The following is a 13,480-nucleotide window of genomic DNA, read 5'->3' as shown; positions in this document are numbered from 1 at the left end:
TGCACAAATTGATCCAAAAGTTTTATACAAAAATAAATTAATGAAAACCAAAAAAGATCCACAATCATCCAAAAGGGCAAAAGATATATCAGTCTCTCTCTAAATAATCTTTCATGTATATAATAAGATAAAGATTCACTGTATGTTCAACATAGTACACCACCTTCCACCTACAAAACACATTTAAATTAACATTTGTAGCCATTCACAACTAAGTACAAAATCAACAGCAACCTGTATTAAAGAGAACTACATAAACACTTGTATATACAGCTGAGCAGATGTGGTTATCAGAGAGAAAGAGAGGCACGTATGTGGTCGTGTAAACGCATTTTGTATCCATTTACAGCAGCATGTACAAGTAATGCAATTCTTATTGAACCACCACTATATGCAATATTGTGTTTCTAAAAGCAGAAAAACACTTTAGCCCACTTAATTTATTCTCTTTGCACATGAAATCCTTGAACCATGCTTTAACTTTGGTAACATATAATTAAATGAACTTAAATTCCATGTAAACAAAAACTCAAATGTTACATGGTGTTCTTTTATAACATACAGTAGGGTGGTCAGTCACCATTTGATCCATACCAATATACCATAATATAAGTAAACAAAAATTATGAAGAAATCAAAACTATTCAAATACATGACTTGTGTTGTGACTAACAATATATAAAAAGCAATTTCTTAGTGTTAATGCAGCATACAAATATGATGCAGTTGCTTCCAGAGTTCCAGTCTCATGTTATCTTAATTAAAAAAAAAGCAAATTCTTCTTGTTAGTTTTAATTAAAAGGAGAAACTTCACAGTAAATTAATGACGTATAATAAATAGAAAAAAATCAGTTAAGTTTTAAATAAATTTAAAAAAATTCATACAAATCCAATAACTGTTTTTTTTGGCTACCTAAGTGAATAAGTGATGGAAATTGACTATAATGGCTTTCATGAGGAGATAAAACATTGCTCATGTGTTCTTCACACTTATATGAATCAAAACATACATTACGTACTGGCTGCTAGCTAAAACCAAAAGAACAAGTTTTGAAACCATTTTAGACCAGGAAATCATGTCAAGAACAATCTTTAAGTCACCAGAGAAAAATATATTTTTCAAATTAATCAACAAAAGCACAGGTTGTATATGGTAGATCGAATATTGCACATTGCTTATGCTTCTGCTTAAAATAGACCAAATATTTTTTTTTTAAAATAGCACAAAGCCAAGGCAATGAGCAAATAATACAAGTAATAAAATTAAAAATGAAAGCAACTACATATAAAGCGTAAGCATACAGATGCAGTAAATAAAATTAAATGTGACAAATCAATCAAACCAGTAGCACACTGTCTGATTCTAAATATAAGTTAACTAACAAAACTAATTGCCATTTTAAATTGTACTGAGGCCTGAAAAGAAATGTGCTAGTTTGTTTCTTAGTTTTGATATGTTCAACCGCAAACATCGTTACCTTCTGTTAGGTTTCACAGTTTTGTAAATACAGGACCTTGTAGGGTAACATTTAATAGCATCAAACACATGGGTCCTTAAGTATTACTTAATGTAAACTGCCATTTTCTTCCAGCGTCACTAGCTGACTAGCATAGTTGTCAATAGCGAACAACGGTCAATAGTGACAGCCTACCTATATGCTATAACCTATACGCTATGTAGCAATGCCCACTATTTCATGTTTAGCGATAGAGTATTAGAAATTTTTATAAGTGTTTTACATTAAAGTACACCAAAATAGCGATTATAATCAATAAATACCACCAAAATAGCTATTATAGTTAATAAAAGTCCACCAAAATAGCTAATAAAATAAAAATAAATAAAAACAAAAATGGTCGCTGTCACTATTTCATGCTATTATGTCGCTACAGACCACTTAGCGCTAACCTACCGCTAGTCCACTACACTAGTTGCGATAGTTGGTGGTGCGAGCACTATTGACAACTATGATCACTAGCAAAAAAACTAGAATCAAATAACATTATGGCTCAACTACATTATAAGTGAAAATGTGCATCTTTCAAACTAGAGGTTTAAACAGGCTTTCAAATGTAACAAATTTAAGTAACTGTCTCCAGTCAATACTTGAACAAATCACAAATGAGAGTATGAGACAGCAAATTTCATTTCTTGCACAGCCAAAATATCAGATAAACATAAATTAATAACATAAGGTGAGAACATTCACACAAACCTGTAACTAATCAAGATCTTCTTGTCTAGCCTGATTACCACCACCACTCCCCTGATTACCATCTCCTGAACTGTTGTTCCCTGCTCCACTACCACTCGTCTCAGCAGACGCACCACCATACCCTGCCAAAAACCCTGGCAGGTTTATCCTAACCCTCCTCGGTGTCAGCGGATTATCACGAGAACCTCCCGCAGACCCCGACGCCCCACCATCACCGCCACCAGAACCCTGTCGAGACTTACTCTCATAATCTGGATTATCCGTGGGCAACTCAAACCGACAAACCGGACACGAATTATGCATCTCCAGCCACGGCAAAATACAATCCGGATGGTATAAATGCTTACAAGGCAACTGCTTTGCAACCTCATCAAGCTCAAAGCTATCCTTACACACCGCGCAATCCGAGTAATCCGATTCCATCAGCTCTTTAGTAATCTTAACATCCGGAAGGCTTTGAACCGCCGATTTCGACGCGGGAGGCGTGCCGTAACGGTTCGGATCGTTTTCCGCTAGCTGTTGAATCAATTGTTCCAATCCAGGACCGAAAAAGTAATCACCGAAATTCGACGGAACACGAAAGCCTGAAGGATCACCGTCCGTATTGTTCTCAATTACAAATTGGATATTAGCACCACCAGCTCGTAAAGTATTAATATAATTCTGTAGAAACGCAAACGGATTAAACTCGCCGGAGTTCTGAACCGGCCGAGAACCCGGTCCGTCAAACAGAGCCGACATATCGCCGGGTGAAGAGGATGAGAACATGAGAGGAAAGCCGGAAGCGAACGGCGATGAATCATCGAATCCGAGAAACGGGTTCGGGTTAGGGTTAGGGTTTTCGTATTCCTCAAGGAATTCGCCGTTGCAATTAGGGCAAGAGAGTTCGGAATTTGGGGAATTTGAAGGTGTGATGGTGACGGTGCAATTGCATTCGTGGCAGAAGTAAAGCTGAGGTGCGGTGCCGTCGCCGCCGTTGCCGCCGCTGTGAACTGTTTGTGACATTGTGGTGGTGTTTTGTTGTGAGTTGAATGTGTAAATAAGTTCCAGGTTTGTGGCCTTTTTCTTTTATTAATATGTTGTTGTAAAACACTTGGGTCCATTAGATCATGTGTACTCGAAACAACTTATCACCTTATCACCGAACATTTTGCTTCATGTGACATCCAGTCAGCAATAAAAAATTTTGAAAAAAGTGATGTAGTAAATAAAATGTCACAACTCTCTTACAATAATTACATATGTTACCTTCTAGATGCCCTCCTCACACACAATTTTATCAAAATTCGTGTCATGATCGCGTTTTGTGGAAAACGCTTGACCCAAAACGCCAAGGCAAAAGGGGAGGGGGGTGTCCCCCGGCGTTTTGGAGTGAAAATGCCATAAAATGCCATGAGTACACATGTTTTTATTATTTTGTGATGGTAATTTAATAATTTAATTAAATAAATAGTTACTTTAAATTCGTGTATTGTGATGGAATTGTGGTGAAAATTCAGCCGGTATTGATAATGTGTTTGAAAAATCTTATTGGTTTGAAAACTTTAGATCAATTATCTTACATATAATACATAAAAAAAGTATCTGGAAAAGATAAACATGAGATATGTTGCATAAATTTTATTATATAATAAGACATAGTCAAAATATGTGTGTGGCTAACTACTTACTAATATTTTTATATTAAGATGTATGAGAACATTTTAGATAAACTCACCACAAGGTTATCGTGTTGAGATAATTCGTGCACATACTAAAGAATTGTCATACACGATACACATTGTGAAATTTTAGTTTCTTCCATTTAATTACTTGTACGGTGTTATGAAATATAAACATAACTATGACTAACTAGTAGTTATGGACAAGTTTGATCTTTTAGCAATGTTTTCGATGATGGAGAAATTCCACTTGAAATAAGCAAACCATGTGGTTCAAAAAAGGTTTTGAAAATGTTGATAGAAAAATAATATGATTACTTAGATCATGTATGTGATCATCTCTTAAGTTTTTTATTAGTCTATTTTTAGTATTAAGTCACCCCACGTGTTCTCACATGAGAATATTTTTTGTTACTCTGGCTTCTTTTATTAGGTTATTTTGATCTATTTATTGTGTGATGCTCATTTTTCGTTTATCATTTAAAGAGTTTTCCCTCTCATTCCACTGCTCATCATCGCCCTCATCATAGATCTTCATTCCTTCGACCAATGTACTCACCTATATCAGAGGTGAACAACTTTTAGTTTTGAAATGGTGATCACTCATGAAAATTTACAATCAAATATGCTCCGACAATAATATGGTTGATTGTTATGTTTAAACATGAGAAATCACATCAATCCAATACCCAAGATACAATCGGTGTTGCTCAAGCGTATTAGTAACTATTTATTTGATAAACAACAACGAAAAGATAGAATAAACAATGAACCCTAACAAGCCTTTTATAGGTAAACTACTAGGAGAGTAGGTAATATAGAATTTGGAAACATAGAACGCAACATTCGACCCCTCGTACCATCGACGTTGTGTCATTTTGCCCCTAGTGGATTGTCTGTCTAGGAGCTTGTGGATTTATTTTTGATTGTCTTGGGAGAGACTTCCCAGCAGGTCTCCATTATGGTACTACTTACACCTAAGCACGTTTAGTTATGGAGTTGTTATCTATTCAACAATCAACTAAGTCCAAATCGCGTTGGTGATCTAACATACATGATATTCTTTATGAACCAGAATCTCTCATGTCTACGGCCAATGTGGAATTTGCATATGATATTAGTGGTAGCTTTGATACTATTTGTAGCATCTAACCCATCATATCACCAATATTATTTTTGATACTGTTTGCATATCACCAAATTAATGGTAGCTTTGATACTATTTGCATATGATGTTAAAAAGATTAGTGATGCCAAAACATCCCACACTTCCTTTGGCATTGCAAGGTCTCGAATGTGATCCAAAAGCCAGTACTTGATCATGGTTTTCAATACAAACATAACTTATTCTACCTTTATCCTCTATTTGTTGATTGCCCTGTTAGTGTCAATTATCGGTTACATTTAGTGTTGTAAAAATCGCTAGTTGGGTGAGCGGGATTAATCAGATCAGACTTTAATGTATAATTTTTAGTTCTATATATACATACACACATTTTATATGCAATTTTCAGTTTCATACATACACACACACATTTTGGTCGGAAATTAGTTGGAACCTCGCTGAAAACCGATGATTTTGGCCGGAACCTCGCTGAAAACCGATGATTTTGGCCGGAACCTCATCAGATAAGCCGAAAGAGTATGATTAATCTTGATTTTGGCCTAATTTGACCAATTAACCCAAAATTAATCAATAAAGTGAGAATTAACGATTAATTAACGTTTAGTCGAAATTTTTGTTTGACCTTGAACAACTTCCCACACATCTATAATTAGAATTTAGAATATAGAAAGAAACAAAACACTAATTAGTCTTAATCATTTTTATAAAATTAATTACTCTTTTCAAACTAAACTTCATACCACCACTGAGCTAAGCTAGCCAGTGAGTCAATTGACATTCAACACACAAAACTTTTCCCTCCTTCTCCACTCACACACCAATGGCGAGAGGCGGGAACTCGAAAACCGGCCGGTCCACGGCGGAGCCAACAAACCCCGAAGCAGAAGAACGTAGACGACTCAGTAAACTCGCATTTTCAAACAACATAATCTCCGAAGCTCCGTCAAAAGCCTCATCATTAGCTCTAAACCCTTCCAAAACAGTCACCAAACACCACGGCAGAGACATACTCCGTAAATCGAACCAGAAGAACCGGTTCCTGTTCTCGTTCCCCGGTTTCCGGTGGTAAGATCGGTGAGCTTAAAGATCTCGGATCCAAAAACCCTATCCTTTACCTCGAGTTTCCACAGGTGTGTTTAGAATTTGTAGTTGATTGTTTCTGTTTATGATTTGTTGTGATTGATTGGATTAAGGCTTGATTGAATTTCAACTGTGTTAGGGGTTTTAATTAGGGCTTGATAGTTTATCTAATTGGGGATGAGTTGAGAGATTATATGAACTAGGGGTGTAAACGAGCCCGAGCTTGTTTAGGCTTGATATCGGCTCGTTTTAGTTTAAGAGAGCTCGAGCTCGCCTGGTGAGTAGTTTGTCAAGCTCGGGATCGGGCTTGGGCTTGGGCTTGGTTCTTTTAGTATTTATTAATTATCTAATTATTTTATGATTATTTACATAGGAGAAAGTTAACGTACAAATTAAATTAACGTGCTAACTGTGAGAATCAAGTAGTGTAATTATATTTACAAGTAAGTGTAATTATGTAATTACATCACTACACTATAATTACACTATGCTGTATATATAATTACACTACTTGATTCTCACGGTTAGCTCGTTAATTTAATTTGTATTTGATCCAAACTCTATATACATATGCATTTATAATTATATTTTTTTATATATAACATACTGTATATTATTTAATTATTTTTATCATGTTTATATATAATTAAATAAACAGTTGTTATAAATATATCTATATATATATGGTAGGGTTAATGTAAAAAACAATAGTTTTGTGAGAAGCATAAGAATAGATGTACACCCTTGGATCTAGGATCAAGTGGTTGAGATCGGTAGTTTATAAAAGTTGTATAGTTTCCTATTTAAATGTTATGGTGTCCTATTTAGGTGGGGTACTATATTTTAAAGCTTTCTCACACTTCTCACAAAACAATTGTTTTTTATTTGAACCCTATATTATATATATATATATAGTTTCCTATTTAAATGTTATGGTGTCCTATTTAGGTGGGGTACTATATTTTAAAGCTTTCTCACACTTCTCACAAAACAATTGTTTTTTATTTGAACCCTATATTATATATATATATATATTGGGTGAGGATCCTAAGAGAACCTTTTGAAATTGAGAACTTTGAAAACCATTTTGGGCCACACAAAAAAACCCTTTAGAACTTAAAAAATAATAATAAAGCAAAAAAAAACGGAAATTTTTAAAAAGTAAAAAAACCAAAATTTTTATTATTCATCCCGGTTTCATAAAAAAACAACTAATTATACACGTGTAAATTTTCATTTAATTTCGATTTACATAATGTACACATATGTACATTATCATTTATCTTAATTGTACATATATGTATAAAGAATAACTTGTATAAAATTAAAAAATACGTATTATACATATATGTATAATTTTGCTAAACCAATATTTTTTTAATTTTTTTTATGAAACCGGGATGAAAAATAAATTTTTTTGCTTTTTTTGCTTTTTTTATTTTCGCGTTTTTTTTTGTTTTATATATATTTTTTATTTTCTTAAAAAGGATTTTTTGTGGTCCAAAATGGTTCTCAAAGTTCTCAATTTCAAAATGGTTCTCACATCATATATATATATATAAAGCTCATTTAAGCTCACGAGTCTGCTTGAGCTCAATATGTGAAGCTTGGGCTCGAGCTCATTTATTAAAGAAGCCTTTATAAAAGCTCAAGTTTGTTTAAGCTCTGCTCGATTTGAGTTTTTAACAAGCCAATCTCAAGTAGCTCTGGAGCCGCTTGGCTCATTCACATTTACAACCCTAACTAATGTGAACAAAGCTTGATTCTGTAGAAATTTTCATTGCTAATTGTTGTTTGTTTTACACAGTTAGTGATCACTGGATCATATGCTTGAATTATGAACTGATTTCTACTTATGATTTTGTGTGTGCAGGGTAGAATGAAGTTGTTTGGGACAATTGTTTATCCCAAAAACAGGTACTTGACTTTGCAGTTCTCTAAAGGCGGGAAGAATGTGATGTGTGAAGATTACTTTGATAACATGGTTAGCAGCTTTACATTTCTTAATTCTACGATTCTATTCATTTGTTGATTTAAATGTTCATTATTAGCGACCTTGAAATGTGTATGATTGTTCTGCTTCTTTTGAATTACGCGAATACTTGAATATCGGTTGTTACTCAAATATAAGGTTTTGTATAATTGTTTTGACATTTTATCTTTACAGATTGTGTTTTCTGATGCATGGTGGATTGGAAGCAAGGAAGAGAATCCTGAAGAAATCCAACTAAGCTTCCAGAAAACATGAAAACGGTCGGTGTTCGTGAAACAGTTACATTTACGTGCTGTTAATTTGTTAATACTAGTTACTTTTTTTTTCGGTTATACTTTCTGCTTTAATCTTTTTAGACATAATGTTGCAATATTTCATCTGGCACAGGAGCAGCAAACCGAGCATGATTTTCAAGGTGGTGCAGGTTCAACAAGTGAAAGAGTTCATAAAGTAAACCAAAGTCGAGTAACTGAAGTCAAACATCAGTCTCCTACACACGAACCAGAAACTGAATCTGACAATGAAAGTGATCCAAATGAATTGATTCAAACACCTACACCTGCAACTGCAACTAGGCATTCCTCAAGAACTTCTGGAAAATCATATAAGTAATTATCTTTGTTTTAAGTTTGGATAGTTTGTGTGTTTGTGCATAATAATACTAAAGATCTTTTGCGGTATAGGTTTGCAGAATCTTCTTCTGCAGATGATGCATTTGACTTGGATGATAACATTGAATCTTCTGATGATGAAGATAAAGAAGTTGGTGTTAGTTTAATCAGGTTTTTTTTTTCTGAAAACATTTGATACTTATGCTATTGATTTCAACTTATATAATCTTTGTTGATATTAGTGTGTTGGTGATAATGATATATTGGGTGTGATAGGATGTGCGTTTTGTAACTAATCATGTAATGGTCACAATAAGGTAATTAGCTGTAAAGTATGATGTCGGATATAGCGATATTGAGGTGGATTTACCTTTGGAGTTGCATTAGTAAGTTATATTAAGTGTATGATCGATTCTGATTATTTAAAATGACCAAAAGGGACATATGTACGTATTGTTGAAGTGTTCAAGTTTAAAATGATTGTTTTTTATAATAAGATAAGTTTCGTGTATGGCCAATTCTAAACATTTCAAAATGATGAAAAGGGACATTTTCAAATATCGTTGAAGTATTTCAGTATGCAATATGCTTTTAAAAAAATAAATAAATCAAATATAACGCTTTTTTATGTAAAGCTTATTGTATAGAGAGTTCCAGTAATTATTTCGTGTAGCATTATCAAGAATAAAAATGTGAGTTAAAAGAGGGGTATATAAGTAATCTTTGTTTTTAATAAATAAACAAATATTGGTGATGTAGGATTGAAACTGATTATCCAAAACTGATCATTGTAATTATAAGTAGATTCCCTTTATCCATAGTTCCAAACACTAAAAACTGATTATTGTGACTTCAAGTTGCAGTAATCCAATAATAGGTTTTAAAACGCACATCCGATGATCCAAACATCCCCATAGTTAATTGTTTTATGTAGACTTTAGCAACTCAATGTCCTTGCTCTAATTTCATTTTTATATTTTGTCTGTGAGGTGATCTAATTTTTTTTTCAATGTCAGTGACACTAAGGATGCAACCGAAACAGAAGTGACCAAAGTTTCTGAAAACATTCCAGAAGTTAGCAAATCAGCAACAAAATCGAAAGACGGTTCTCGTAGTAATCAAAATACTCTTGTGCAGGCCACTATTTCTACATTATTTAAGAAAAAAGAGGAAAAGGTCAGAGTGTAAATTTTGATATCTTATTACTTGCTTTCAATACAAAATTGAACATATACCTTGATAAAATGTAGTTTTCAATGACCTATCTTAATAAGCTTATGATGTTTACAGATGGCAACAAACACACCAGCTCATCCATCCTCATCAAAAGGTTTATTTGCTCTCTATATCTTTGCTCAATTTGGATCTACAACTATTAAACTGGTTATGGAATTAATCACTAAAGTTCTTATTTTTGTTCTAGTTTCTAGGAAAAGATCGCAGGAGCCATCTTTGGAAGATAAGGTTGACCAAAGTAAAGTGAGAACCATCTCTCTCTCTCTCTCTCTCTCTCTCTCTCTCTCCACACACATCTTATGAAACTATTAATTGCAAGTGGCGGTTTCGAATCACTTCTGAACTTGTTGATTTGGCTATGTCTTTATCTCAAACGGTCAAACAGGTTGAATAAAAAGAGTTAGCTAAAAAGGGAACGGGTCAGACGGTTAAAAGGTCTATATTACTACTTCAATAATGCAGTTTTCGTAATCATAATCAACACTTTAGAGTTGAGATTTATTAAAAGCAGACAGAAGATTGTTGGCAGGTCAACCTAACCCGACCCGTACTAAAAACAGCCATTTCAGCGTGTTACCTGACCCACCCATTTGACCACCTTTACTCGACATACCTAAATGAGTTAACAATTGTTTTTGCAGCAAGAACACCAAGAAAAAAGGGAAAAACAGTTAAAGAAGGAAAACCTGGTATTTTGTCTCTCCCTCACTGACCCTTTTATGATATAAGAGTAAATTACAAATTTCTTCCTTTATGTATATACCCATTATCAGTGGCGGAGCCAGAAATTTGCTCATCTGGGTTCGGAATTTTTCGTTGCTTTGATTTAATAACTATCCGACGTTAAAGTTTTCGGGTTGAAATGGGCCGGGTCGGATCACATAAAAAATGCAATATCATTATTTTAACAATAGTGTATCATCATTTTATACAGGACACAAACATAAAATTCATCTTTCAATAACTCCTAACTTATTGTCGAGCCATTTTATCATATGTAATTTGTATTAAAGAATTTGATCAAACCTTAACGATTAATTAAAAGTTTTGCATACAGTATATGTCAAAAATTTAATTATATGTATATTTTTAATGCTAATAGAAAAGGTTATATAAAATAATATTAGTAATATCATCAGTAAAAATACTTTGGTTGGTATATTTCATTTCGAAGTTAACAAAAACAAGATAAAAACTGTCAAAAACAATCAAGAACAAGCTAATAAAATTTTTGAAATATTTAGTGGTCACCTTTGATAGGTGTACCTTCAATTGTCTGAGAAAAAAATAGAGGAAACTGATAAATAAATAGGAATATATATAAGTTTTGATGGGCTTATTTTCAAACTAGCCACTATTAAAAGAAAAGATAAATAATAATATCTCATTGTATCATCTTCTTCTTTTCTAACTTTCTTTTTCCATCATCGTTTCTTCTATTCTGTTGCCGGCCAAAAAACCATACCGGTAAATACTTTTATAATAATATTCTTTTAAAATGAAATGGGTTCGTTCGCTTGAAAACAATGGGTTCGTTCGTTAATACGATAGTGTAGGCTATAGATAAAACCCAAGAAACACCGGGTTGGGGTGAACCCGGTCTCTTATATGTACCTCCGCCACTGCCCATTATGCGTTAGATACTTAATGTTTACTAACTACACTAAACATCTCTCATGCAATCAGTTTGTTACAAATTACATCATTTACACTAGCAATCTTAAATTTTCTCGTTAACTACTGGTATGTCAGTTGCACATGAGGGTTTTAATGTAAATTTGTCTCCCCTTTAAATTTCAATTGCACATAAAGGATGAAGTTTGTTTGTTTTTTGTTTTTGTTTTTTTTTTAATATTGTAAAAAACGTTTATATTTAGTATTTTTATTCATTTTGTATATTCCTCAATATGAAATCTTGTTTTAAAAATACTTTTATTTTTTGGTAAAGAGTTAAAAGCAAATTACAAATTTGATCTGTTATCCTTTATAATTCAGATTAAAAGGGGAAGGTATGTTAATACCCCTATCTGATCACATACTCACGTGGGTTAAGAGAAAAAGTAATGATTGTTAGTGTAAAGGATGTAATTTGTAACAAACTGACTAGTGATGTCTAGTGTAGTTAGTAAACATTAAGGGCTGAAAACACAACATAAAAGATGAAATTTATAATTTACTCAAGGTATAAACTATAAAGATAATATTTGTATATTCCTCAATATGCACCAACACATAATTTTTAAAACAAGGGAACACAATATAGAGGGGTGTTTGGATAAATGGATATGCATTTTGAAAAATGTGATATTGAATAATTAACTGTAAAAAAATGAATTTAGTCCTTAGTTTAATTTCTTGATATGCTTCTCAGCTGCAGCTAAAAAATCTACCCCAAGGAAGAAAAAGCCCAAGGTAACTAACTACTATATATAGCGACGTCTTTACTTAATTTACTCATAAAGTTTATTTATCTGCTCTTTATTACTTAAAATATTTTGACTTCTTTACCTAATTTTTCCAAAATATCTCTTTATCTATACTCTGCGTAGCAATATTTATAGATATTTGTTTTTTTTCAGATTTCTGATGATGAAGTTGAAGAGATATCAGATGATTCATCAAAGGTAAGACATCACAGCTATAACACCTAGAGTTTTTAGTTATTAGGATTTTGCTCAATACTTCCATGATCATATTTGAGATCTGATTTTTTGTGTCATAACACCTATTTGATGAAATAATTTGCATTTTAACATTATGCCGCGACTGCCAAATGTGTGTGTTATATCACAACAAAAACGTTTTTAATCCCCTTTTTGAATTTTATAAATAATGTTGTGTATATGATTATCTAAACTATATTATTATAATCAATAACGTAGCCTAAATGGACTTGTAAACATGTCAAAGGTTACAACAAATAGTTTTCATAATGAAATGATATGTGCAGGATTCAAGTGATGAAGATTGGGGTGCTTAATCCACTTCAAGAAGAGATTTCATTGTAGTTTTAAATTTTTTTTAGTTCTTCCTTCATGTATCAAGTTTTATTTTTTCACAGAAGAAAATGCAGAGAGATGAATATATATGGTCAAATTAAATGTGTGTATGGATTAGTTAACTATATTTGAATATTAACCGAATGTCTGTGCTCTAATAATATTCAAGTAGATGAATGTATGTGTGAGTGTAAGACTGTAAATTGACCTGGGTGGTTTAAATCTTTAATGGTCATGCATACAGTTTCAAGCTAGTAACATATCGTTTCACTTTTAATGCCTACATGCTTGATGGCATCTGGTATAAACAGTTTTTAACGTGAGAAGTGTAAGAAGCGTTAAGAGTAATTATTATTAGGGATATTGGTTTTTAATACTCCCAACTTTCCTTAATTGGTGGATAACACTCCTAACTTTAGATTTGTCACCCACCACTCCTAACTTTAACCATATTTTCCTGTACCACTCCCCGTCTAAATGAACACTAACCTCTTTAGTGTTTTGGACTAAAAATGTCATTCAAATTAGTTGAGGGGGTAAAACAGAATTTTTATGGTC

General features: G+C 32.9%; 1 protein-coding gene and 1 pseudogene across 3 annotated transcripts; one reads left to right on the top strand and one right to left on the bottom strand.

Moving 5' to 3' along the window:
* Nucleotides 1–3,231, bottom strand: LOC143569183 (E3 ubiquitin-protein ligase RING1-like). 2 transcript variants are annotated; one of them, XM_077055155.1, is made up of 2 exons: nucleotides 2,192–3,231; nucleotides 1–163 (listed from the first exon to the last, which is right to left on the bottom strand). In XM_077055155.1, the coding sequence occupies exon 1, from the start codon at nucleotides 3,219–3,221 to the stop codon at nucleotides 2,223–2,225; it is 999 nt and encodes a 332-aa protein (XP_076911270.1). In that variant the 5' UTR covers nucleotides 3,222–3,231; the 3' UTR covers nucleotides 1–163; nucleotides 2,192–2,222. The 2 variants fall into 2 exon arrangements, with proteins under 2 accessions (XP_076911270.1, XP_076911269.1); XM_077055154.1 differs by having other exon boundaries at nucleotides 8–170; nucleotides 2,217–3,231.
* Nucleotides 3,232–5,686: 2,455 nt separating this feature from the next.
* Nucleotides 5,687–13,010, top strand: LOC143569182 (DNA-binding protein RHL1-like; annotated as a pseudogene). Its single transcript, XR_013141690.1, has 12 exons — nucleotides 5,687–6,133; nucleotides 7,957–8,067; nucleotides 8,251–8,340; nucleotides 8,467–8,684; nucleotides 8,760–8,858; nucleotides 9,704–9,863; nucleotides 9,978–10,017; nucleotides 10,111–10,166; nucleotides 10,546–10,612; nucleotides 12,301–12,335; nucleotides 12,503–12,547; nucleotides 12,874–13,010. The product of XR_013141690.1 is annotated as a DNA-binding protein RHL1-like (transcript).
* The last annotated feature ends 470 nt before the right edge of the window (nucleotides 13,011–13,480 follow it).

Source organism: Bidens hawaiensis, unplaced genomic scaffold (genome assembly GCF_021521415.1).
Source record: "Bidens hawaiensis isolate Kalapana, Puna unplaced genomic scaffold, B.hawaiensis_p1.1 tig00024420_1, whole genome shotgun sequence".
Taxonomy (NCBI): Eukaryota; Viridiplantae; Streptophyta; class Magnoliopsida; order Asterales; family Asteraceae; genus Bidens; species Bidens hawaiensis.
Note: the sequence above shows the minus strand (reverse complement) of the source record. Positions and strands in the feature narration are given on the sequence as shown.

Coding starts and splice junctions, on each gene's coding strand:
- LOC143569183 (XM_077055155.1), bottom strand. CDS start 3,221: ATGTCACAAACAGTTCACAGCGGCGGCAACGGCGGCGACGGCACCGCA.